At 46.5% G+C, this 27,722-nt stretch overlaps 1 protein-coding gene across 3 annotated transcripts in view; it reads left to right on the top strand.

Moving 5' to 3' along the window:
- Positions 1-23,274, top strand: part of LOC107402315 (uncharacterized) — a 39,019-nt gene extending 15,745 nt beyond the window's left edge. Inside the window, exons 3-6 of one of the 3 annotated variants that reach the window (XR_013042505.1) lie at positions 12,663-12,770; positions 13,342-13,393; positions 16,344-16,433; positions 16,908-23,274. Coding sequence is in view for 2 of the 3 variants with exons in the window: in XM_016004237.3 (XP_015859723.1) it covers positions 12,663-12,770; positions 13,342-13,393; positions 16,908-16,989 (242 nt within the window). In the remaining variant the exon portion in view is untranslated. The remainder of the gene's footprint in view (positions 1-12,662; positions 12,771-13,341; positions 13,394-16,343; positions 16,434-16,907) is intronic. The other 2 variants (XM_016004237.3, XM_076545268.1) reach the window with 2 other exon arrangements.
- Positions 23,275-27,722: the final 4,448 nt, after the last annotated feature.

The raw sequence follows: 27,722 nt of genomic DNA, 5'->3' as shown, positions 1-27,722 counted from the left end.
CTATCAGAACTGAGAACAGAGGAAACAGTCTAGCAAGGCGTTAGGGAATTCCTGCCTTTTGAATGAACTGGCTGTCTCTTGTAGACTTCTATGCAATAACAGCTATGATTCTCCCCATTTACTGTGCATCTCTATGTTATGTGTACACGTAATCTCACGATTGCATCTCAACCTTGGGCACAACTTTCCCTATACATTTGGGATAATTGGATAACTGTCCCCAGCTGTGTTTATTCTCCGGACAAAAGTATTTCAGCAAAGATACCTTTTTCCAAGGACAAAACTGCACACAGATAAACATTAGCTCATCTTACTCACAGATAGAGAAAAGAATCACTAACAATTAAATCTTCAACTTCTTACCTTCACTCCAGGTTATTTATACAAGACCCTAGCTTAAGAGATTTACTGCTCATATTCCTGGGATGATGTTTTAGCCATTTGCTAGTTACTGAGTTAAGGTAGTTACTTCCCACTGACCCACAGAGATTGCTGTCAAGGCCAGGCAGGTGATAGGTGCCAAGCTTCTTTCTTGTGCAGATTAAGTTTTAATTCCTCCTCAGGCAGGTGCTATTCCTAGATTCCCTAAGTGATCTTGACCCTACCAGAGAACTCCCCTTTAGTCACTCCCCTTTTGAGTTGTAATTGGAAGCTGACATTTATTCCTTTATGTGTGGATCCTTATCACCTCTCTCTGCGACCCTGAAAACTTCAAGCCACACATTGCTTTGCCAAAGAATTACTGTTTATACATACTGGTGACCTCACAGCAGAAGAGAGCTGATTGAGAAGAACAGAGATGACGGAGATGGAAAGAACTAGGTAGACGTGAGCAGAAGGCATTGACAGCAGGAGGGACTGAGAGGACCTAAGTATGAGAACAGAAAAGAAACTGTAGATAGAATTGACTTCAAAAAATAAAGTGAATGGACTAACGAACTCTGTGCTTAGATTTATTTGATATCCTTCAGATTAGAATCCTCAGCTGGTTGTTAGACTCTTCCACAGACCCTGGGAGTAAAGAATATAGGCTGGACCTATTGTTTACGTTATCTCCCCATGTGGCCTGACTGTCAGCAGCTTTTGCAGGTCCTCTTCATGACAGAGGAGAGAGACTGGATAGACAAGAGGCCTGGAAGCTGGTTCCAGGTCCTACTGGAGAGCGCACAGCTAACTAGGCCCTCATAGATGCAGCTTCCCCCCTGGTTTGCCTGGTGTGGGACATGGCTGAAGGTAGGAGGGACCTCCTGGTCTATTGCCAGACTGTTGGTGGGTCTCAAGGCAGCTGCAAGGTGGCCTGTGAATTTGAATAAAGCCTATGATGTTAGACAGGAAGTAGATGATGCATCCTGGAGCACCTCCAGAAGGTAAACACCTTATGATCCTGAGCCCCAGGAAAATAGTGCTGCAATGACTCCAGCTTTCATTAGCCAGTCAGCTCTGGATATCAAGAGAAAGCTACAGAAGCTGGGACACCTCAGAGAAAAGAGCATTAGGGATTTAGTAAAGGTGTCCGAGAAAGTGTATAATGGAAGGGATAGTGCGGAGGAAAAGGAAATTGAAAGGGAGCAGTGCAAGAATCAGCACCCCGCTAGTGTGCTGCTAGCCACTACTGCAGAACCAGAAGAGCGCCAACTGGCCAAGCCCTTACATGAGGTCACCAAAGAAGGGCAAGATTTCATCTGGACTAAGGAGCACCAGTTGGCCTTTGAAAAACTCAAAGCCTGCTCTCAGCCCTGGCACTGGGTCTGCCAGATGTGACCAAACCATTTCACCTATATATAGATGAAAACAAAGGGCCAAGGGAGCCCTAACCCAAACACTTGGCCCCTGACAACAGCCCATAGCCTATACATCAAATAAACTGGATCCCATGGCAGCCGATGGCCACCCAGCCTCTGCACTGGTTAAGGGTGCTGACAAGCTGTTCTTGGGACAAAGTCTCACCATAACCACCACCCATGCTCTTGAGGGAGTTCTCAAACAGGCCCCCATGGGGAGCTGAGCAATACCCAAATGACTCATTATCACTCTGTTGCTTAACTCTGCCAGAATAACTTTCCAGATGCCCTCAACTCTGAGTCTGGCTACTCTACTGCCTGATCTTGACCTGGAAGCGCTGCTGCATGACTGCTCCAGGATCCTGGCCCAGGCACACAGCATTAGGCCAGACTTGTGGGACACCCCATTGCCTAGTATAATGACAGCAGCAGCTTCATGCAGGAAGGCTGGAGGTATGCAGGGGCGGCAGTCACCACTGCAGAGGAGGTAATATGGGCAGAGCCAACGCCAACTAGGATGTCTGCCCAACAGGTGATAGCCCTAAATGAGGCATTAAAACTGAGGCAAGGGCAGAAGGTTAATGTCTACATAGATGGCTGGTACGCTTTTGCCATGGTGCATTTGCATGGGGCAATATATAAAGAAAGGAGACTGTTAACCGTGGAAGGAAAAGTTATCAAAAATAAAGATGAGATCCTGGCCTTTCTTAAAGCCCTATGGTTACCCAAGAAACTGGCCATTATCCATTGCCCTGGGCACCAGACAGGAAATGGACCCCAGGGGCAACAATCTGGCTGACAAAACTGCCTGGCAGGTGGCACTCAAGAGACCATGTACTGGTGGACCCAGGGGCACCTAATCTACCCAAAAATCCTAGGTATACTAAGGAAGGCCTTGCCTGGATCAAGATCCTCCCTATGACCCAGTGTCTAGACGGGTGGTAGAGAGCTGCAGACAGCAAAATCATCCTGCCTGAACATCAGGGAGAGAGACTGCTCAACAAGATCCATCCATCCTCATATGGGAACACGGAGAATGCAGGACTTGGTTAGACAGTTGAGGATAAGAATCAAAGATGCACAACAAAAAATTGTAAATATTACCAACTGCAAGGCTTGCCAACTCACCAATGTAGTGATCAACCCCCAAAATCCAGGAACCAAGCTCAGTGGCACGAAACCAGTCAGACAATGGACCAGCTTTTGTGTCCCAGCTGAGTCAGAATTTGGCCACCATCCTGGGGTGTGACTGGAAATTACACTGTGCTTATAGACCCCAGCGTTCAGGATAGGTAGAGTGCATGAACAGAATTCTTTTTAAGAGACCTTACCTAAATTAATCTTAGAGACTGGCACAGGCTGAGTGGTTCTCCTTTCTGTTGCCTTGTATAGGACTAGGAACTCCCCTTATCAGATGGGGCTAACCCCATTTGAAATTATGTTTGGCACCTTACCCCCCATCATCCCCAACCTTACCCCCCAAGATCCAGGAAGATCTGCTGGCAGAACTGGATGAAAAGACCTCCTTGATGCTATATGAGGGGTCCATTGGACTCACAAGAAAATTTGGCCCAAATTAAGAGCCCTCTATGAATCTGGTGTCCCCATTGAACCCCGCAGGTACTGACTGGGTGATTGGGTATATGTGAAGAGACACCACCAGCAGTAGTTGTAGCCCAGGTACAAGGGACCCTACATCGTTCTGCTGACCACACCCACTACCATTAAGTTAACGGTATGGCTATGTGGATCCACTATACCCATGCCAGGCCGGTGATCCTTTTGCACCAGGGCGAAGGATGGGAAGCTTCAAGGGATCCAGACAACCCCTTCAAGCTCTGGGTGCAGCACAGGCAGCAATATCACTCCTACTGATGATTTTACCCACCAGGATTGGAATCAGACCTGGATGATTGTAAATGCTGAGACACAGGAGCCATTGCCAACAGCACCTCTTCAACAACGGCTTCCCCAAACACATGGTTCCCTGACATTTTTGTAGATTTATGTGACCTACTGGGGGAAAATGGGGACCCATCCCACAAGGAATTGTCTCCAGGGTATTCTGGTCATTCCCCCCCGGGGGGGGGGGGGTTGGGGGAGGTGAAGTAAGACCAGGAGTCTTGGGTTCTATGTGTGTCCCCACCCACTCCTGCACTAAAGAGCAGCAACGTAAGTGTAGGGGTCCTGAGGCTGCTTACTGTGCCAGCTGGGGGTGCGAGTCCACCGGATGGATTACCTGGACACCTCTCTTACTGGGGGATCTGATTACAATAGCCAGTGCAGGAGACATGAGAGCACTGGGGACAGGAGTATGCACCATAGGTCAGCAGCAGGTCGACTGCGGACCATGTTATGAGAAGGAGCACTTCCCCAAACACCCACGGGCCACCAGCAGGGGTGCTGCAACTCTTGAGTCATCAAATTCACTGACCAAGGAAAGAAAGCAGACTGGACAACTGGTAAGACTTGGGGACTGAGGCTTTCCCACGCAGGACATGATCCCAGGCTGATGTTTACCATCAGGCACACTCAGACCCCGTTATGGGCAGCAATAGTGCCCAATCAGGTAATAAATGTGCCATCAGCCCCTAAACCCATGCCCCTGAAAAGCACCCTGAGTCCTAGCACCCCACAACTGTCAGACACATCAGTCCCTTTGGCCAATAGGACCCCCAAATCAGTCCAGCTGCAACCAAGGGAGGAGGTCTGCTTCTGGACCTCTTTGAAGTTAGGTAAAAAGGAGGACCCTAAGAGGGATGTATGTATTGCCCTGGGAAATAGTTGAGGTCTGGGTAAATGGGGGGGGCGGGCGAGGGGTCAGTGGTAGGGGCAGGGGAACATGAGGGATTGGGATGGCCAGTGTTGGAGAGGAACAGAGGGAGAGCAATGAAAGAGATATCTTGATAGAGGGCCATTATGGGGTTAGGGGGAAATCTGGTGCCAGGGAAACTCCCAGGAATCCACAAGGATGACCACAGCTAAGACTCCTAGCGAGAACGGACCCAAACATTCTGTCTGAGGCCAACCCAGGGCCCAGCTGCCGATCCTGCAAAACCCAACAACTTGGAGGTGTTGGTGAGATTGCCCTACCGAACACCTGCTCAGCTGAGATCCATTCGGGAGATGTTTCAGAAGCCTACAGTCTGAAGTCTGAGGAAACAAGATCAGCTGAGGAGTTGACAAATGAGCAAAATGAGACCTGAGAACACAAAAGAAGGCACCGCCCAGCCACCGAACCAGATCACCAGAATCATAAGCCCACCCTACACCAACTGGTAACAGGTAAGCCCCCATCTCTGGACTGGCAGACCAGGTCTCTAGCCCCTAGGCCCCAGCCATTGGAGTCCCAGGGACCAGACAGCTACCTTTCCTTGTTCCCTCACCAAAAAATAAACCAACCCTTACAAGCCCAACAACTGCTGGAGCCATAAGCGCACCCTGCACCAATTGGGAACAACTGCTCCCTTAGACAGAACCCACTAACATTGATTGGACTAAGCTGCTCCTGGAGAAACAGAGCCCAACAGCACCAATTCGACCAAGAAACTCCTAGTGGACCAAGACTATCAATTGGAACAAGAGAGGCACCCTCAGACACAGACACCACCTGCACCAAGTGGAGGAAGAGATGAGTAGATGCCAGTGCAAAAATACAGGCAACAACAGAAAGACCTATATGACAACATCAGAACCTAGTGATTCTACACCTGCAAGACCTGAACATACCAAGACAGAAGAAGCAGAAGAAATCAATCATAAACATGACTTTAAGAAGGTGATAGAGGCCCTTAAAGAGGAAATGAAAAACTCCCTTAAAGAGGAAATAAAAAATTTCCTTAAAGAAGTGGAAGAAAAAGCAAACAAAAAATTGGAAGAAATCAAAGAAATCCAAGAAAAAGTAATTAAACAGGTGAAGGAAACAGTTCAAGATTTGAAAATTGAAATTGAGACAATAAAGAAAACACAAACTGAGGGAATGCTGGAAATAGAAATTCTGACTAAATGAAAAGGAACTACAGATGCAAGCATAACCTACCGCAAAAGATGGAACAGAGAATCTCTGACATTGAAGACACAATAGAGAAAATAGATTCATAAGTCAAAGAAAACACTAAAGCAAAAAAAAGTTGTAACACAAAATGTCCAAGAAATTTGGGACACCATGAAAATACCAAACCTAAGAACAATAGGGGTAAAGAAGGAGAAGAATACCAACTCAAAGGCACAGAAAATATATTCAACAAAATCATAGAAGAAAACTTTCCTAACTTAAAGAAAGAAATACCTTTGAAGATACAAGAAGCTTACAGAACACTGAATAGGCTGGATCAAAAAAAACCAAAAAAACAAAAAAGTCCCCTCACCACATAATAATCAAACACTAAACATAGAGAACAAAGAAAAAATATTAAGAGCCACAAAGGAAAAAGACCAAAAATCATATAAAGGCAGACCCATCAGAATAACACCAGACTTCTCAATAGAGACTATGAAAGCTAGAAGGTCCTGGACAAATGTTTTGCAGACACTAAGAGACCATGGATGCCAACCCAGACTATTATACCCAGCAAAACTCTCAATCACCATAGACAGAGTGAACAAAATATTCCATGATAAAACCAGATTTAAACAATGCCTATCCACAAATCCAGCCCTAGAGAAAGCACTAGAAGGAAAAAAATCGAACCTAAGGAAGTTAAACACACCCATGAAAACTCAGGCAATAGATAATCCTACACCAACAAATACCAAAGAAGGGAAACACAACACTACCATTAAAAAATATCAGGAATTAGCAATCACTGGTCATTAATATTCATCACTATCAATGGTCTCTACTCATCTATAAAAAGACACACACTTCTGCTGCATACAAGAAACACACCTAAACTTCAAAGACAGACACTACCTCAGAGTAAAGGGCTGGGAAAAGGCTTTCCAATCAAATGGACTTAAGAAGCAAGCTGATGTAGCTATCCTAATATCTAATAAAATAGAAAACTAAAATCAATCAAAATAGATCAGGATGGACATTACATATTTATCACAGGAAAAATCCACCAAGATAAAGTCTCAATTCTGAACATTTATGCCCCAAATACAAAGGCATCTACTTTATAAAAGAAACATTACTAAAGCTTAAATCACACATCAAACCCCACACACTAGTAGTGGGAGATTTCAACACACCACTCTCACCAAAAGACAGATATACCAGACTGAAACTTAACAAAGAAGTAAAGGATCTAACAGATGTTATGACTCAAATGGACTTAATAGATATCTACAGAACGTTCCACCCTAACAAAAAAGAATATATCTTCTTCTCAAAACCCCATGAAACCTTCTCAAAAATTGACCACATGCTTGGTCACAAAGCAAATCTCAACAGATACAAAAACATTGGAATAACCTCCTGTATCTTATCGGACCACCATGCCTTTAAAGTTAGATTTCAACAACAACAAAAACTATAGAAAGCCTACAATCTCATGGAAACTGTGTAATGCCCACCTGAAGCACCAATGAGTCAAGGAAGAAATAAAGAAAGAAATTAAAGATTTCCTAGAATTCAATGAAAATGAAAGTACAACATACCCAAACTTATGGGACACTAAAAAGTGCTAAGAGGAAAATTCATAGCACTAAATGCACACATAAATAAGATGGGGAAATCTCACCCAGGAGGAATAGATGCCAGGAAATAATCAAATTGAGGGCTGAAATCAATGAAATAGAAACCAAGAGAACAATACAAAGAATGAAACAAAGAGTTGGTTCTTCGAAAAAAATCAACATGATAGACAAACCCCTAGCCAAATTAACCAAAAGGCAAAAAGAGAGCACCCAAATTAACAAAATCAGAAATGAAAAGGGAGACATAACAGACAACGAGAAAATCCAGAGAATCATCAGGTCATATTTCAAAAACTTGTACTGTACAAAATTGGAAAATCTGGAAGAAATGGACAATTTTCTGGATAGATACCACATACCAAAGTTAAATCAAGACCAGATAAACTATTTAAATAGACCAATAACCCCTAAAGAAATAGAAACAGTCATTAAAAGTCTCCCAACCAAAAAAAGCCCAGGACCAGATGGTTTCAGTGCAGAATTCTACCAGACTTTCAAAGAAGAACTAATACCAATACTCTTCAAATTGTTCCACACAATAGAAACAGAAGGAACACTACCAAACTCTTTTTATGAGGCTACAATTACCCTGATACCCAAACCACACAAAGATGCAACAAAGAAAGAGAACTACAGACCAATCTCCCTCATGAACATTGATGCAAAAATACTCAATAAATTACTGGCAAACCAAATCAAAGAAAGAATAAGTGGGAAATGGGTGGAACTAGAAAACATCATCCTGAGTGAGGTAACCCAAACCCAGAAGGACAAACATGGTATGTACTCACTCGGAACTGGATACTAGATAGAAAGCAAAGAACAATCAGACTGCAACCCACAGATCTAGGGAGGCTACATAGCAGGGGGGACCCTAGGATGACTGTGGCTTATAATAAGTTTTGGTTTTACTCAATCACTGGGCAAGCTTCAGCGAAACATTTCACTATTAGGATAAGAATTTATACTGTATCAAGCTGATAATAGAAAAAAATAATTAAATAATAAAAATAAAAGCTAAAAAAAAAAAAAAAAAAAAAGACTCCTAGCAATAATGGAGAGGGTGCCTGAACTGGCCTTCTCTTCTAATCAAACTGTTGATTACCCTAATTGTCATCATAGAACCATCATCTAGTAACTGATGGAAGCAGATGCAGAGACCCTGGGCTGAGCTCTGGGAGAACACTTGAAGAGAGGGAGGAGAGATTATATGAGCAGCGGGGGTGGGGAGGGGTGGGGTTGAGGTGGAGAGGTGGAGGGGTGGGGGGAAAAGGTGGGGGGTGGGGAAGTGAGGTGGGGGATGGGTGTTAAGGTCGGAGAGTGGGGGTTATCAAGATTGTGATAAGGAAACCCACAAAGGCAGCTGACTGGAGCTAAGGGACCTCACAGACTCTAGATCAACAGCTAGGGAGCCTGAATGGGACCCACCTAAGCCCTCTGCACGTGGGTGATCATTGTGTAACTTGTTTGTGGCCCCTAGCAGTGAGACCAAGATCCCCAGCACATGAGCTGGCTTTTTTGGAACCTATTCCCTAAGATGGGATGCCTTGCACAGCCTTGATGTTGGGGGGGGGGGGGGGCGGGAGCTTCGTTGTGCCTCAAAGTAGTATGTCATGTGTTGTTGACACTTTCTGAGGAGTGGATGTGGGGGCATGACGGAGGTGGGGGGATAGAATAGGATGAGGGGTGGGAGGGGAAACTGGTTGGTATATAAAATAAATTTTAAAAAATTGCATAAAAATAAAAATAAACAAACAAAAACATATAAGCAACTGCCACCACGCCCATCCACAGAATTCCTAGAAACTTGACCACAGAAGTTGGAGGGGAATGATGGCCCAGGCCCTTTCCCTTGATCTGGATATTGCTGAGTCCTGCTGAGTCCAAGTTGCTTTGGCCAAGACCTACTGCTGAGGCAGGACAAGAACGCCAGTTGCCTGGGCCATTTGGTTTCACCTTCCCCTGCGTAGGACAGGGAGGGAGGGGGACTCGGGACCTGACCCTCCAGGATGCTGGGCCCCTCCTCTCATAGGTGACACAGTTATGCAGTGAGGACTTCTTATGGGTGTTGCTGAAGGCTTGTGTCTGGGATGGGAGGGAGGCATTTCCCCCTCAGTGGTCTGCCCCCAAGTTCTGTGGTCTGTAGGGTTACTGTGTTTCCGTTCAACCAAGGCCCTAGGCCACCTCCACCTCTTCATCCCACAGTGGGATCCCTCCGACCTGAAGCCGTGGTAGGAAGGACACTGACTTCTGCCTGTGTGACCATAAGCAGGTCCCCTTGCCACTGTGGGCTCAGGGGACTTTTCTAGAAAACAGATGCTTTCCAGAAGGTCCTGCTAACAGTCTCACTGAAATGTCCCAGGGTCTTGCAAGCTGTAATGCTAAGCAGTTATAAGGCCTGTGTGTCACCCTTGTGTGCAGGAAGAACTGGAGAGTCAGCCTGTGATGGGCAGTGTCTGGGACAAGGTGGAAGGCAGGAGCTGGGTGGCTGCCGACTCCAGCTCTGCTGAGTGCTGTGGGCATCAGATGAGCCATTCTCCTGTCTGGACCCTCGTTTTTCCACGTGTAGAATAAGGTCAGCAACCACAAGCTCTCAGCTTCCTTAGCTCCATGAGTGGAGACTGAGTCAGGTCCTGCTCGTACTCCAAAGGGACAGGGCTCTTCTCCCCTCCATCCTCCCTCAGTCCCCCAATTGCTCCCCAGTTTGGGGCTGCTCTACGCCTAGGAAACTGGGTCAGGGAAGCACCAGTCTAGGCCCAGGGGGAGCAGGCCTGGGTTCAATGGAAGGCGGCCCGTAGACGAGTCATCCCCAAGGTCTCCCTTGGCTGGTCCTGGGCAGAGAACTGGACATCAAGTGTGGGAGTATCTGTTGATCCCCTCCCTCTAAGCAATGGGAGAGCTTATGGGATGTCCTCTGGGCACAGAGCCAAGGTGGAGAGATGGAGAAAGAGCCCAGAGAAGGAGACGGGATTTTGGGAGCCCAGGGGGGGCAGGAGGAGGAGGCTGAGTGCCAGGCTTTGGCAAGGATGTGCCTGCAGGACCAGTTGGGTGGCTCCTCCTGCAGAGCAGGGCCATGGGAGAGCTGTGGCTGCTGCAGCCCGCCCGCCCGAGGACCACATCTGCCTTGGCTGTCCCTCCACCCACCGCTGCCAAGTGGGTGCTTTCCGTGTCAGCCATGGGGGCAGGAGTAGACTGTGGGACGGAGGGAAACAAAGCTTAGCCCTTTCTACCTCTTCCTGTCACAGCAGGGGCTGAGCAAAGATCAATGGAGGCCAAGTGGAAATTATTCCTAACTAAGATCAAGAGATCCTTTCCTTGTTCAAACCCCTGGATGAGCTGCTTGCCAGGTTTGCATAGCCAGGCCAGCTTGTTTGGGCAGGAGTGAGGTCAGCAGGCAGGGAGCTCTTTTCTAGAGAGCCAAGGCAGGAGCACCCAGAGTCCAGAGTTTAAGTTCCTCTGGGCCTGAGGGACTGCACAGTGAGTGCCTTCATCTACACGCGGCTGCCTGTGAATTTACAGCTTGGGAATCTGAAGGAGGAGGGTGTGGTGGTCTGTTCTGAGTGGCTTGTCCTGTAGGTGGCCCAGGAGGAAGGTTGGGTTCAAAGAGTTCACATTGGACCTCAGCTTCCGGTGTGCAGGGTTGGCAGTCAGCGGTCACAGCTCAGCTAGGGTTGAACGCTGTTTCCATACAGGGGAGGGGACCAAGGGGACATCGTTCGTCTCTTCATTGCTGATGTGTTCATGGGCACATTTCGTCCTCTGTTCTCTGCCTGGTTCTGGAATTCAGCCGAGAAGAGGGTGAGCCCCATTCTCCTAAGCTCCCATTCATTTGGAGGAGGCTGATAACAGGCAGAGCCAATCAATGCAGGCACCCCAAAAAAGGCTGCAGGGAAAGTAGACTGGGAGGTGTGAGGAAGGGGACAGGTCAAGGAGCATCTGAGGAGACAAAGTGGTTGGGGAATGCCCCTCGGGGAGGTGACATTTGAGCCAGAGGTGAGCTGGGTAGGTAGTGCAGAGTTCAAAGGCTGGGATGGCGTGGGTACAAGGTGGAGTGCCAGGCTTCCTCAGAAGGTCTGCTCTGAAGAGACCAAAGGAAACGTTGTGCTTTAAATTGTAGTTTTAAATTTAAATATATTGACAGATTCCATTTATACATGAACAATATAGAAAAGCGATGTGGTGTGAACGTCTGTCCCTTCCTTGGTGTGTTTCACAGGGAGAGTGTGTGTATGAAGTTTGATTTTCTATATTCTGACCCTGTTCAGTACTCTTTAGCCTCTGTCACTTTGTAGAAGGGAGCTCTTTCCCTTTTAATGGCCACATAGCAGTCCAGTCGCATTGTGGCCAGACACTGGCTTCTATATTGCCTTCTAATGAGAAACTTTCGGGTGGTCCCAGTTTACCCAGTTTAGGGGACCCTGAATGTGGTCATGGTGGGGTGGAAGGGAGCTGTGGGAAGAGATGAGAATGAAAACTCTGTTCAGATTACATCTTTTCCATTGGAAAGATAATCCTGTGTTCTTTCTTTCTTTCTTTTTTTTTGGGGGGGGGGTCGAAACAGGCTTTCTCTGTATGGCTTTGTGCCTTTCCTGGAACTCACTCTGTAGCCCAGGCTGGCCTCGAACTCACAAAGATCTGCCTGGCTCTGCCTCCTGAGTGCTGGGATTAAAGTCGTGTGCCACCCCACCATCCTGGCCAATCCTGTGTTCTTAACTTTCCTAATTTCTCTGGAGATTGTGGGCTCAAGGATCTTTATACTATGCTCCCAACATCTCCTCCCTTCTAGTTTTTTAAAGAAAAATTAGGCCTGTAATAGAGACCAAGGTTGAATGTATTGTCTTTGTAGCTAGTCTAACAAGCCCAGGCAGGCATGAGAGAATTATAAGATTAGCAAACAGTCTCAAGGAAAGGGAAAAGCCATTTTAACCAGGGCAGCCATTCAAAGGTCGTTTGAGAGGTTTTTGTCTATCTCATTATATAAATTATTAATTTGACCATCCACAGTATGGAAAAAAATCTGACACATTAACGCAGCACATGCCAGGTGAAGGGAGCATGCAAAAGCACCTTCTCCCAAGTACCACCACTTTGACTTCAGACTCCATTTTACCTGTAGATTGAGGCTCCCAAGCCCTAGGGGAGCTGGGAACTTTCCAACAGCTGACCCATCTCTTCCTTAGACAATAGAAAAAGTCTGTTATACCCCTTCGTCCTCTAAAACACGATGGCTGTTTCTAACAGAGGGAAGAAGAAATGAGTCTGATTGGTTGGACGGAAAAGCTTATGTTCTGTGTCAGTTGACAGTGATGGGCCACACAAGGAAAGTGCCTGACCTGGGACTCCTGACTGGTGAGAAATGTAACTGTTGCTTTGCAACAAGTGTTTGTGGTCTTGCATGCTTATAAACCCCGCTCCTGCCCCTGCTTGGGGCCCTTGTCCTGCAGCCCGGCTTGGTCAGCAGCCCTACTTGTGTGGTGAATTATGAGAGACTTTGAAACCCGTAGGTGTTGTCTCTTTCCTTCCTCGTGGTGCACAACAGACAAGGTGTGACACCAGGAAATTGTTGGCAACCAGACTTGTGCTTGAGCCAATTAAAACTGTGATGCTCAATTCCCTTACCTGTGGATTAATTTTTGTTAATACTTGGCTATAATAGTAGTTTTGCTAATCGTACAGGCCATTTTTTGGCACCTCTCTTTGTATTCCAGTAACTCTTTCTGGAATAGGGAATAAGAAAGCCGTTGTGGCTGCAACAAATACAGGATCCAGTACATGTAAGGAATTGTCACTGTTTTCAGGAAGACCTCTCTAATGCTTTTGATCCATTGCAGATATTTACTGAGCAAAATGGGTGTAATATGGTCTATCTCATGTAAACCTTAGCATGGCAAAAACAACATCATACTATCTCCTATTACAGGTGTGCCTTTTATCCCCCCTGACAAACAACATCTGGATTCCGCGCTGACAAGGTGAGTGTTAACATGTGTTACAGTCAGTAAATACAGCAGCAGCATCTTTGGATCAGTCATGTATCCTCGCTGTTTTCCCAAAGTTTCAGCCTAGTGAGTTAAAGTTCTGATGTCTCCCCAAGTTACCAGCTTACGCTCCCTCTTGGGACAACTTCCTCCTGATGGACTTGTCATCTGTCTTCAGATGTTTCATTTGTCCAGTGGTCTCTGGATATCCTGGTAGGATTCATCAGATCAGTAGCCATCTGGGACTTTGTTCATTTCAGGGTATAACCTTGCCCTGCCGTTAACATTAGTCTTTCCCACTGATTAGTTTCTAGATCATTTCATTTAACATAGACTTTAGGTTGTGACTCCTTTAGGGCAAAATGCTTTTGGGAAGCAGAAAAAGGACTATTCTTTAAATTGAAAAAAAAAAAATTTAAAGTTAAAGTTAACAAACCAAATAGTGTGTGAGGATTTAGATAGGTGTATCTGCCCCCATTTATTTATTTATTTGTCAATTAAGTATTTGATGGTGTCATTCCACAATTGTCGAGGGCCATGAGAATACACAGCAGGTGATAACTGGTGTTCAGATGTCAATCCACCAAATGATGGGAAGCCCCACCTGGCCAAGCCATGAGGTTACTGACTATAAGCGACCAGTTGCTCCTTGTGTGTGTTTCTACCATGTGCCACTTCATTGCTTCCCTAAGAACTGCATTCCTCCCTTAAGAACAGCTATGATATCTCCCCATTTACCATGGAATGTGTACATGTAATCTCATGATTGCATCTCAGTCTTATGGGTACACACAATTGTGGATAGTCAAAAGTGGAGGGGAGCAGGTGGTGGGATGTGGAAGCTGAGTGACACCTGATACCTGTCTTCATGGACTTGAGTCTGTGCTGGCTCTTGTGGCTGCAGAGGCCTCTTTGTAGGGACAGCAGGAACATGGCTTGGGTGGGATCGCATGGCAAACAGCACTTGCAAGACAATGAGACATCTGCCATCCTTCTCCCAAGAATTTATCTCAGGAGAAAGAAAACAATAATTCAGCCAAAGCAGCGATATTTGGGTTTGGGGTAAAAATTAAAATACGAATCCCTCAAAGCCTATGAGAACAGTTAGGAAAGTGTCCCATGTGTGGAGTGGAGGTAAAAACAGCATGAAAGAGTATTCCGTAACTGCAGTGATTTGAGTTTCAGTGTTTTACATGGGGCTAGGGAACGGGCCTGTGCCATGTGCCTAGCAGCACTGTAACGGTTTAGAAAAGTCTGTTTGTGGTTAAGAGCAGGTTTTCTTGTTGATGCCTCTTCTAAAGCCCCCTTACAACTTCCTTCCAGAATTTGCCTACTCCATTTAAGTTTAGTTTGAACATTTATGGATTTGTACATGTACATGTGTGTGTGTGTGTGTGTGTGTGTGTGTGTGTGTGTGTGTTCAAGAATGGACTTTTGCCCCTAAGTAGGAGACCACCCTACCTGCCACCTTCCTCTCCACTCACCTCCGTGGAAATGGTGGGTTCAGGAATATTGTTCTAGAGATTGTCATCTTCAATCTCACTCATTACTGTCACTTTGTCCTTTATGGTGGAGTTCCTGAGTGTGCATGTTGGTCTAGGCAGGATACCAGGCAGCAGAGGTGGACACTAAGGGTCTTGAATCAGCATGTGGCTGAGCATGAGGGTCTGACAGCTTTTATACAAAGCTTATTGGTGAGAAGCTGGCCAATTCCACACATCCTCAGGTTGATGTGAAACTCTGGGTAACTGTCCCATCCTGTCCCTAAGCAGCATTTTAAACACAGAACACAGTGACCAGAGGCAGCTTCCTACTTGTCACTGAGCTCAGGACAGAAGTGAATTCATTACTGCCATGGATGTCTTGAGGCACAGGGCACACTCTTTGCCATGTTAATTGTCCTAACTAGATAGAGCCTGGGTGAGAAAGGTTGCTTCTTGGGTGGAGAGCAGTGTCCTGATACCAGAATCTGGTGACATGCCAGGCTGAGGCCTGCCTCTCCAATGCTGTGGTTCAGGGGGAAAGTTAAGTGAGACCCAGAGTCTAATGCCACGATTTCCTCAGCCTTGTGGTGTTAGGGTCACATGGGGAGGCTGTAGGGACCCAAGCCAGAGACCTGGCTCTGTCCCAGTCCCTGTTGGCCTTTGAATAAATTTCTTCACATCTCTGCCTGCTTTCCCAACCCGTACAGATGTGATTGCAGTGTTAGATAAGTCAGCACACACAGAGCTCTCTGTCAGCAATTCCGTCTCGTCGGAGTTACAGACAGTGGGCGAACCACAGGTTTACACCTTCTGCCTTCTCTGGGCCAGTCAAGTTGTGTGACTGGTTTTGGCCACTGAGATAGGAACGGAATGGTGTGTCCTTCCAGGCCAGGCTCTTAACCACTACTGCCATAGATTTCCCCTCTGACACACTGACTGGTGGCTTGGTGACTGCTCTCTTTGGGTCTCTGAGAGTGACCCAAAAGTGAGTTCCTTAAGATGAAGCTCACCACAGCCCTGTGGTTCTGCCAAGACACTGCCATCTGAGGGGTATTTGCCGCGATATAACCTCACCCATCCCGACTAAAACAGTTGTACCTGGGTCTCAGGATGAAAACTTCTGTCAAATCTCAGCAAGAGAGGGCAGTGGGCGTGGGGACTGGGGAGAAAGACAATGTTACCTTATCCTCCCGTGGAGTTACCTATATGTGTGTATGCCAGGAGCTGCAGGTGATTTATTTTGTGGGGAAAGGGGACCAGCAGGCAGGACGGTGAGAGGGGCAGATATGAGCAAAGTACAGTGACGTGTAATATATAGTAATATATAGGAAAATGTAGTAATGATACCTATTGTGTCTTTACATTTTTACTTACAAATTCTGTAAGCACAACTGCCCTGGCCACTTGGCAGTTACAAGTTGGCCCCTGCCTGACCAGAATTCCCTGCGGATCCTTTGCAGGATTGCCTTATTCTCAGCTGGATTTCACAGGCCTTGACCTTTTCCCTCCTGCTCTGTACCGCTTCTGAGAAGGCAGAGCTGCTGCCCTGGGTAAGGCCCAGCAAGGTCCACGGTCTGACCTGTTCCAGGCTTCCCCACTGTAGTGGAGAAAGCATTTGATGGCATCCACCAGTGTGTGAGCCTGCCCAGTCTCAATTGCAGCCAGCCTGGAACTATCAATTATGGAGGCTGACGTGGCCATCCTTCCTCAAATAGGCATAGCATTGGTGTTGGTGGGTGCTAAGTGAGGAGGTTTGGGGTGGGGCAGGGTGTGGTTTCACATTCCTGTTATCTCAGCACCTGGAGGCTAACAGAAGAGTGTGTGGCTCCCCCTGGCTGGCAGAGGTGTCTCTGGTTCCTGAACTGTGCAGGGCTGGCCGCACTGGGATGCACAACAACAGAGCCTTATCTGCCCCGGGTAGTAAGGTGTCAGGGCCTGAGTCCTAGCCCTGGGGGCTCTTGAATCTAGCCAGGCTGGGACAGAGCAGTGTGGCCATTCTTCTTCTCCCTGTGTTTCATCCACAGGCTGCGTGGTTCTTCCCACCTGGGCCGGAAGCTGACCGCACCATCTCCGGGCAGCAGCGACTCAGGCTGTCCTGAGCTTTAGGCAGAAGCGTGAAGATCTCCGACAACATCTGTGCTCGGGCTTCCTAAGCTGCCAGTGGCTTGTGTGGAGAGAAGATTCCGGAGGCATGGGCTGTCACCAGGAACTCTGGGCTGGGGGGTGTCATTCATGCAAAGCCTTGAGGTCACCTCTGTCAGCCAGGGCTGGCAAGTTGAGTTGCAGAGGAGGGGGAATGTGCTTTACCCTAAGTTACATCTCCCTCTCTAAGAGAGACCGTGGAGAGTTAAGTGATTCAGAAAGGCCAGAGCTGGGCATTGAGCCAAGCCTCTGTGCTGACCACGGGGCCAGAAGGGCTGTGTCTGCCTATTGCCCCATCCCTGGGTCTGGCTGCCTTGTCTTACCCCCAAGCGCTTTACAGGCAAGTGGAGCTCTAGGCCTGATCTGGAAGGCCTGGTGCCCAGCATGGGAGTGGTGGGGGGCTCCCTGGGCAGTGGCCAGATGTGTCTAGATCCCAGCTTTCCTTGGGAACCAACAACCTTCTAGGGAAGGGCCCTTTTCTCTAACTTCAATTCCTCATTTGTGTACCTTTTCCAGGACAACACTCATTCTGTATGACGTTATTCTGAACAGGATAGAGAAGTTGGCCGTGGTCCATTAATAATGTTCTTTTGTCCCCTAGAAAGCTTCATCTGAGATGTGTGTGAGTGTAATTTATATGTGTGATAGAAAAATGACTAGGAAAGAGAACCCAGTCAGGCTGCTCTTAAGTCAGAGGAAACTCCATCAGAAATTCATCTATCCTATTTAGCCTCACCTGCCAGGAAGCTCCCAGCCAATCATGAAGTTCTCACAGAAGTAGTGGCTTCCTTCTTGTGGGCCCAGGGTTTCCTCTATGGCCCAGATTGTCTTTATAAGTCCTTTTTGTTTGAATGGTTGTCACAGTCAGAATTCAAAGGACCTTGACTTCTGTTTAGAAAGTGCATATTCAAAAAGCTTTCTTTGGCTCCCTGGTATAGAGACGTCTCTCCTGGTGTCACAGTCTGAGTGTGTGCAGTAAGAGCTGTGTCCCATAGCATGCCAGGCATCAGTCTGGAGGCTGAAGGAAGAATGTTCCTGACCACACTGCCTTTCAGGGCAGATGGTGAGCACAGAGCTGCTGGTTCACTAGAACAGGAGTCTTCCCTAGAAAGTCCCTGACATGAGTGGGATTTGCCCAGGCACCGTCACGCATTTCCATCCCTGCCCCTCTGTGAAAGCCCGGGTGAGCTGTTAGTCCAGCTAGTGCATCCAGGACTCCACCAGGATGTCACTTTTCCTAGGGAGAAGAGGCCAGTGCAGGGCTCCGCCCCACCCCCCACCCCCAGAGGCTGCTGTGACTGCCCAGGCTGGTCATCCTTCCTGACCCCTGCTCATTGTCCTTTCATTTTATGAGAAGAAGACACACTTGGCACCTGTCCAGAATGTCACAACATTGCCCAGACCCTAAAAGATTCAAGAGCAGCCAATGGACCTGTTAAGAACGGGCAGCCCCGAGGGGAGGCAGAGAGAAAAGCACAGGTCACTGAGAGGGATTCCGCTGGCAAAGGCATGGCGGCACAGCAAGTCATTGTGTGCCTCTCTATTCACCCCATGTCACTGCAGTCACCCACCATCACTCACCCATCCATCCCTATACCCACTCATCTATCCAGTCACAAAAGCGACATTCTGAATTTCACAGACATCGTGCCTGGACTTTTCAGTTTGGTTTTCCCTAGTGGTATGTGGTCTGATACTGTGCAGCGCCACTGGCGCCTGTGGTCCGGAGGGTAGATGGTGGATATCTGCCATGCCCCGAGTCTTCCTAGGTGGTGGTGTCTGGTGGGTTGGGGACCCACTGTAGGTGGAGGAGTGTGGGGCGTTTACCCACCAACCCCATAGTTCCCCAGAGTTTTCTTGAGTGCGAGCAGCAGGAAATATTAGATAGAAGGATTTATAGTGGAGAATCTTGCAGAGATAAACAGAAAATAAAGGATAGCCTCGAGAGGGCCTGGAACCTATTCCAACGGGCCCCGACTGTCTCTGGCCCAGGGTTTTTATAGAGACGCCAAGGGGTGGAGCAAAAGACCTCCTCCCCCAGCACAGCCAAGTGCAGACCATCTCAGACACCTGCACTCAGGCCCGTGGTCCTGATCATCCTCTATGAGGACATGCTGGGTAAAGCCACGAGGAACCCGAGAACGGGCTCCCACAGAGGAGCACTATGATTTGTACCTGCTAGACTTGTGAGGCCATTTTGACTTAAAGAGGTGCAAGAAACACGTGGCTGCCATGTTTTTAGGGGACAGAACTATTATAAAAAAGTCTTGTGTTGTGGTAGTTTGAATGTAATTGGGCCCCTTAATCTCATAGGGAGTGGCACTATTAGGAGGCGTGGCTTTGTTGGAGTGAATATGGCCTTGTTGGAGGAAGTGTGTTACGGTGGAGGCTTTGAGGTTTCCTATGCTCAGGATACCGCCCAGTGTGTCAGCCGACTTCTGTTGCCTGGAAGAGGTAGGACTCTCAGCTACTACTCCAGCACCACATCTATCTGCGCGCTGCCATGCTCCTCGTCATGATGGTAATGGACTGAATTGCTGAAAGTATAAGCGAGCTACCCCAATGAATTGTTTTCCTTTATCAGAGCTGCCGTGGTCATGGTGTCTTTTCACAGCAATAGACAACCTAACTATGTATGGCATGTGTGTTATTCATAAGAACAGTCATTTGGAATCACCGGAAGTTCACAAGTCAATGTCTCATCGCTGTGAAAAAATACCTGCTAGGAACCACTTGGCTGAGGAAGAGTTCATTCTGGCTCAGCAGCTCATGGGGGTCTCTGTGTGCAAGAAGGCAGCTCAGTTCAACACAGTTCAGTAGCCAATGTTGGTTCAAACTTCTGAAATCCAACTCCAAGTCTTTTATTTTAGGCACATGTAAGCACAGCACAATTGGGTGAACACTATTCTGGTGATGATTAACTAAATCCCACATGTACAACAAAGCATGCATAGATCTCCTGGAGGAACAAAGTAAGCTAAACACAGATCACATGCGACTACACTGAAAATCTTTGTGAAGTCCATAAAGACAGGTTCTATGGAGTGACTGAGAAAAATGAATTTAAAATAAGGGTCTGGGGAGGATCTGGTACTGGGGAAGTATCTAACCAAACAGCGCAAAGGTCACTGAGAGAGCAAGACAAACTCCATTTTAAAGAAAACTTCATTTCTAGCAATACTCAGATAAAAGCTGAATCAAGTTCCAGAGACACGGACACTCAGCTAAGACTCGGGTCAAGGTGACCTGCAGGAGTGGGGGGGGGGGGGGAGGTGGGGATGGGTAGGCTGCCTTAAAACTAAAACAAAGGCTTAGTTGTGGGAGATTCTCCAAATGTATTGTCTTCTGTAGTTCTGCTTCTGGCTAACTGTTCTTGTTAACTGAAATATGACCCTGGAATGCAAAGGCTTTTACCCCCAGCTTGCAGCTTTTCCCTTTAAAAACCCTTCACTCTGAGAGCTCAGGGCCATCCTCCTTCTCCTGGCTAGCCAGTGTGTTGGACGCGGACCAAGCCCGGGCTTGCTTACCCTTTTGTACTTGCATTGGATATCAGCTCTGTGGTGGTCTTGCTTGGGGGTCTCGCGACACCGTGCACGAGTCGCTACGCCAGCAAGCACATCCACTCCCAGCCCTCTGGGCAGACAACAGATCCCACACTCCTTCCCTTGAAGGAACAGCCGTGTGTGCCAAACATTCCAGGTTCCCCTAGTGCTTATCTGTGAGCACAAAGACCTCTGCCTCCTACACCAGTTCTGCTAGTTCAGTCCTCAGTCCTTGGCTTTGTGGAGAGGCAGAAGATGGAGGCAGGAGCATGTATGTGGCAGAGGCTGCTCACCTCACAGCAGACAGGAAACAGGAAAGGGATGTAGTCAGGAGCCAGGGCAAGACAACCCTAAGGACAACCCCCATCTTTTTTTATTATTATTATTTTATTTTTCTTTCTTTCTTTTTTTTTTTCTTTTGGAGCTGAGGATCGAACCCAGGGTCTTGTGCTTTGTTAGGCAAGTGTTCTACCACTGAGCTAAATCCCCAACCCTCCCCATCTTCTTCAAACTAGGCCTCTCCCACTTTTCACTACTTCCCAATAACGCTGGTCATGTGACTCCAAAGCCAAAGGTTCCTGGCGGTGCATTGTCCTTGGCACCGAGCAGTAGGTGCCCAGTGTTCACACCGTTAGGAATGCAGTAACTGGGGTGGAAAGTTCCACACTGAACACGGCTGCGATTTTGCTAGGGGTCCTGGGTATTTCATGAAATGGATGATGGAATCACATAGTACTTAACAGTTTTTTTTTTTTAGATTTCTTTATTTTTTATGTACATTGGGGTTTTGCCCGCATGAGGCTGTCAGATCCCCTGGAACTGGAATTATAGACAGTTGTGAACTGCCATGTGGGTGCTGGGAATTGAACCCGGGTCCTTTGGAAGAGCAGCCAGTGCTCTTAATCACTGAGCCATCTCTCCAGTCCAGTACTTAACAGTTTTAAAAATGACTGGGCATACTGATTCATGCACATAATCCCAGCACTTGGGAGGCTGAGGCAGGAGGATTAACTTGAGTTTGAGGTCAGCCTGGGATATACAGTGAGTTTCAGGCCAGTTTGAACTACCTAGTGATACTTCATCTTAAAAATAACAGGGGCTGGGGAGAGAGCTTTGAGAGGATGACAGGATTGCAGCCATCTTAGAGAAGGGTCAGAGTGGGGGCAGCAAGCGTTAACGTTCTGATCCCGCCCCTCGGCGCCACCCTGTGTCCTGACGTAAAAGTCTCCTTTTTAAAGAAAAACTCCTCCCATTTCTCTCTCTCCCTCCGCTCCCACGAGCTGTGCACCCCTCGACCCCCATCTCTGTCTTCCTCTTTCTATGTCTCTGTCTCTTCATCTCTCTATTATAATAAACCATTTCCATGTGGATGCAGCCTCTGGGTTGTGAATGTCCACCCTCGGCCCCGCTGCCATGCCGCATGGAGTGAGTCCCCGGCCACCGCTGCATCTGCCCAGCAGGATACTCTTGGGGCCCCCCTCCCATCATCATAATAAATCATAACAGCAAGCCCTAGGAAGCCCACCAGAGGATCTGCTGCCCCTAGACCTAGACAATGAAGAGCCACATAATGCCACACCAACTCCAGTGTCGTCCGTGTGACATGAACAATTGTGTCAATATGGCAGGAGATACGAGTCCCACGGGACTAAGCTCCCTGGAGGTCCCTGGCAGAGTGCCGGTGTTATGCCTCCCTCTTGAAGAAGATGTACTTCACAGATCATGAGCTCCCTGGGCTATGGGTTCTGTATAACTGCTTTTCTGATAATGTTCTAATTAATCTATGAAACACAGCCAGAATTAATGAATGCTTGGGTTGTGAACTATGGAGGGAATGGGAAGCTGGACTCATAATGAATCAGACTCATAATGGCGTGACTGTTGGGCTGGGACCCGATGACCTGGTTAGGATTATGAGAAAGAATAGTCAAGAAAATAATTCCCTAGAAGACCCCCCTCTTCTGCAAGCTCTTACAGGAACAGAGTGGAGAGAAAATGAAACTTTTGGGGATGTGGTGAATCAGACACAGCAGAATGAGCTATTTCTTAAAAACCCTGAGCTGCTAGATAAAGAAAGTATAAAAGTTCAGGTACTTCTAGGGAATGAACACTCACCCACTAGAAATCCTTTGGGAATCCCAACTAAAGTGATTTATGGCAGAAAACGTTATCTCGTAGGAGACAGATGGTGGGCCCCTCTGTTGAGGAAGTTCAGCATGGGGAACTTAAGGACTACAGCAGAACCCCTTCCCTTTACAGGCGTGAAAGTACAAGAGTCCATATTCCAGCAGGTAAAAAGGTTTCATATTAGAAGAGATAAGTGGTGGAGAACTGAAGAGAGACTTAAGAGAGGGTCTGCAGCATCCAAACTGGCCAAGTGGGCCATGAGAACCAGAGAAGCAGAAGTGTATAGAAACTGCCGGGGTAAGATAAGGGACACAGCTGCAACCACGAGAAGTCTGCACAAGTCTAGGGACCGTACTAAGTTTAGAAACCACAGACTACTCTTTGGGCCATAAAGTTCCTGTGGGTGAAGGGATATGTCTAGCGCTGATTAATAATTATGTGCTTGCTGTTTTTAAAAGATGATGTAATTGAATTATTGCCAAGCTCTTGTTGTTCCTTGTATGACTTGATAGTTTTCTTTTCTGTATAGTGCATAAGCTACACTGAGTTGCAGAAGTAAAATTGCAGCAGATTCAAGCCACTTCTGAGTGTGTCGTCTGTCTGTCATTCACTGAATCCTTGCCTTCCTGACTACCCAAGCCCTGGTTCTCCTACGGTGGGCCAGTCCATGGCAACATAAAAAAATGAGTTCCAGACACTTCTTGCCATAACCTAAAGGACATGATAGATTGTATACCATAGCTGTCAGAGGGAGCAAGTTTCCTGCAGATAAGAAATGGGATGTCTTACTGTCAGAGAAATTGGGTCTGTGATGACATAAACTGTAGAGGACGTGGCAATTTCCTTGCAGCTGCAACTCTCCAGTCAGTTTAAACCAACCATCTCTGGAACTATATAGAGTTGGCACTCCCCCAGAGCCCCTACCCTAACCACTATAACCACGCTGCTTAATTGTTACTCGGGGTCTCTCCTGCTCAGCTGCTGCATCAGGCAGATGGAGAGACCCAGGTTAACTCATAAATAAAAAGACTCTTTGCTTTTACATTAGGATCGATCTCTTGGTGGCCTTTGGGGGGACTCTGGGTACAACAGCTTAGTGGGTAAATGTGCTTGTCCTGCAAGCCTGAAGGCCTCAGAATCCAATTTCTGGAGCCTATGTAAGGTTGAAGGAGAGAATTCACTCCACAAAGTTGTCCTCTGATATCCACATGCAGTCCATGGCATATGTTCCCCCCCAACACATACATCACACACACATACACACTATCTATGTATGGATTCTATTGTTATGATGAAAAACCATAACCAAAGCAGCTTGAGGAGGAAAGGGTTTATTTGGTTTATACATCATGGTGCATCACTGAAGGAAGTCAGAACAAAAGTTCAAATAGGGCAGGAACCTGGAGGCAGGAGCTGATTCAGAGACCATGGAGGAGTGCTGCTTACTGGCTTGCTCCTCCTCATGGTTTGCTCAGCCTGCTTACTTGCTTGTCTTCTTTCCTTCCTCCCTTCCTCCTTTCTCTCTCTCTCTCTCTCTCTCTCTCTCTCTCCCTCTCTCTCTCTCTCTCTCTCTCTCTCTCTCTCTCTCTCTCTCTCCTCTCTCTTTCTTTCAGTTTTTTGAGCTAGGATTTCTCTGTGTAGCCCTGGCTGTCCTGGAACTTGTTCTGTAGTCCAGGTTGGCCTTGAACTCAGAGATCCACCTGTCTCTGCCTCCTGAGTGCTAAGATTAAAGGTGTGTGCCACTACTGCTCAGCTCAGCTTGTTTTCTTATAGAATGAAGGGCCACAAGTCCAGGGATGGCACCACCCACAATGAGCTGGGCCCTCTCCCATCAATCACTAAGAAAATGCCCTACAGACAGATCTTATGGAGACAATTTCTCAGTTGAAATTCTCTCCTTTCTGATGATTCTAGCCTGTATCAAGCTGACATGAAACTAGCACGCACACACACACACACACACACACACACACACACACACACACACACCACACACACACACACAACTGACAATGGAAACAAAAGTTTACAAGATGAACACCCATATTTCTCACCATGTATCACTCAGGAACTGGACTTATAGAGTCATTAAGCCAACTGTAGGTACCTCCTCACATAGGAAGACACCCTGCAGAGGGATGACCAGTAGCAGACTAGGAGAAGGTCAGCAAGGGTCTGAGCGGCTGGGTCTAGGGTCAGAATCTGCAATCTGTAGACCACCTTGGTTGAGCCAAAGTGCCCTGGTGTCCTCTGATCATACATTGCATTGTTTCTGGAGACCCCTGGATTGCTCCCCCAAGCCCAGACCCTGCCTAGCTTGGACTGTGCTTCTCTTGTGGGCATAGCTGTTCTTCATTCTCCCCTGTGTTAACTCTGCTGCTTAGCAGTCTCCCTTGCAACAAGGGAGGACTCAACCATGGAGAATCTTCCCTTGGGCCTACAGTCCATCTATCAGAACAGGGGTGCATTTCAGGGGACACTGGGGACCAGGGGTTAGGACCACTGATGACCCAGAAGGAGGACACCTTGACAGGACTCTGACTTCTGAGATCAAGGCTGGTATCCACCAAGCCCAGCCTTCTAGAGGAGGTGATAGCCTGGAGAACAAGAAGGAATGTGCTGGGCACTTCTGGTGGGGGCTGAGGGCTGGACCACCATCTAGGAGCTCCTAGATAGGGGAAGATAGTCCTAGTGTTGCCTCAGGCTGCCCTTGCCACTTAGGCCACATTCTTTACAACACATTCTGGGTCCTCAGAAGGCCTCCGCATTCCTCATCTTTGCCATCAGAAGCCGGGTACAGCATCCTCCAGTGAAGTGTTTATCTAATTATTCTTTGTAAATAAAAACTCAGGAGTCAGATATTGGGGTAAGAATCTGATCAGAGAAGTGGCGGAGAAGTGACCAGTGACCTCCTCCTCTTTCCTTCCTCGATCTAAAAGGGTCCAGAATCTTTCTAAGCCCCTCCCTACTACTTCCTGTATCTCTCTATATGTCCTCGGGTCCGTCATACCTCTATGGCTAATTTTGGTCAGCTAGTAGCTAGCTCTGCCCTCTGATTCAAAGTAAAAATTTGGCAGTCTTTGGAATGTCAGAGTGTGATCAAAATATCCCACATTTCCCCCTTTTTGTCTAGATAAAAAGGGAAGGTTTTAACTCAAACACAGCAAAACTATATACAATAAGAACAATTGTCAGGTAAGAATTATATTCGCAATGTCCAGTTGATTTGCATTTGGTAAATTCAGAGAAAATACTCCATTATCTACCTTATTTTGGTGAGTCCAAAATTTTGTACTTAATTCACATCCTATCCTAACTTACATTACCAACCCAAAACTATCTTTTTAGACCTCAAAACATTTTCTTAGATAAACAATTTAAGCTTTTATGTCTTTCAACCTTATATGCTTTATACCATTTTGTGAGTTTCTTTTCTGAATTTGGTAACAAGAAAAACTAACTATAACTATCTCATTTCAGGAAGTGCAGAGTAAGCAACTTCCAAAGCTATAGGAACAATAGGGACATTTGGCTGCATGGACAGTCACTCAAGGTTCCTCTGTAACTATGGGGTATCCATCTTTGGCCTACAGGCCTAGAATATCTGACAGACTTTTCTGTGAAGCAGGAATTTTGAAGGACTGCCCTATTTTGTCTTGGCAAAGTTCGGCAGTAGCTTTCTTTTGTGTCCTGCTTGTCCAATATATGGACAGAATACTGTCAACAGTCTAGACAAGGGCAGTTTCTTGCCCAGTGGATAATTTTTGCCACAAAGAAAGGAAACTCCACATGAAGGTTCTTTGATGCCCATCATCTTCTCTGAAGTAGATTGGTACTGCCAGGAGCAGATGTGTCTCACTGTCATGAAAAGCCTTATGATATTAAAACATCTTAAATGCCATATTCTGTAGATCTCTGAAGTGTTTGAAGACCACCTATCTATTTAAAATATATTTATGTTTAAAAATATAGCTAAATGACTACAAGTTTGATTATAGATGTTTCTACTCTTATTTAAGGTATTGTACCTATGCAGCTCATTTAAAACTGTTATCTATAATAATCAAACATATTTATATATATATATACATATATATGCAGCTCATTTAAAACTATAATCTATAATAATCAAATATATATAAAATAACAAAATAATGTTAAATTTGTATCAATATACAAAAAAAACCATACCAATATAAAATATTTGAGATTAATAGCTGTTTTTTAGTTTAAAAGTAGATTAAATAATCTACCCTTTTATCCTATAATTTCTATACTCCCCTTTTTCTTTTCAGAACAAGATCTCTGAATTCAATCTCCTTTGTTCAGCTTTCTCCCTGACCATGACCAACAACAACTTGACCAATCCTAAACAATGATAAACATCCATAATACATTGAATGACCAAAACCCATTTACCCCACCTCTTGGGAATGTGGGTGTCATATTCTCAACTGCTTCCTGTTGTGTGGGAATGACAGCAATTTTAGGGGACCTTGAGAAAGTTGGGATAATGGTCAAGTTCTGAAAGAGCTAGCTGTAATATTTCTTGTTTAGTCTCTGTGTGATGGGAAAGTGTTGAGCTTATCTGAAGTCCTGGCTGGAGTAGTCTTTGAGGCTGGACCATCTCAGCTAACTGCCTTGAAATGGTCCTGAGCAGTGTGTAGTCCAAAGCTGAACTTTGTGTGGTATTTTTCAGCTTAATGGCATTATCACAATCAGATGGAATTGCATTGTGGGGTCTCATCATCTTTTTGGAGACTTCAAAGGTCGCTGTTAGGAATGGTCACGGTTCATTGGAGAAAACGTCAACATTTTAAATGCCACATTGCAGCAGATCTTGGAGAGGTTAAAGGATTACAATTTGTCAAATACATCCAGGCTACAGAAATGTAATTCCTAGTTATGTGCTTCAGACTCAAGCCCAAAATCATGTATAGGAAGCTGGATGAAGCTTATTTCTAGAACTGACTAGTACTCTATGTGACCATTAATATCACAATAGAAAGTTTATATGTATATAATAAT

This window comes from Peromyscus maniculatus, chromosome 1 (assembly GCF_049852395.1).
Source record: "Peromyscus maniculatus bairdii isolate BWxNUB_F1_BW_parent chromosome 1, HU_Pman_BW_mat_3.1, whole genome shotgun sequence".
In the NCBI taxonomy this organism is placed as follows: Eukaryota; Metazoa; Chordata; class Mammalia; order Rodentia; family Cricetidae; genus Peromyscus; species Peromyscus maniculatus.
This window is presented reverse-complemented; position numbering and strand designations above follow the sequence as displayed.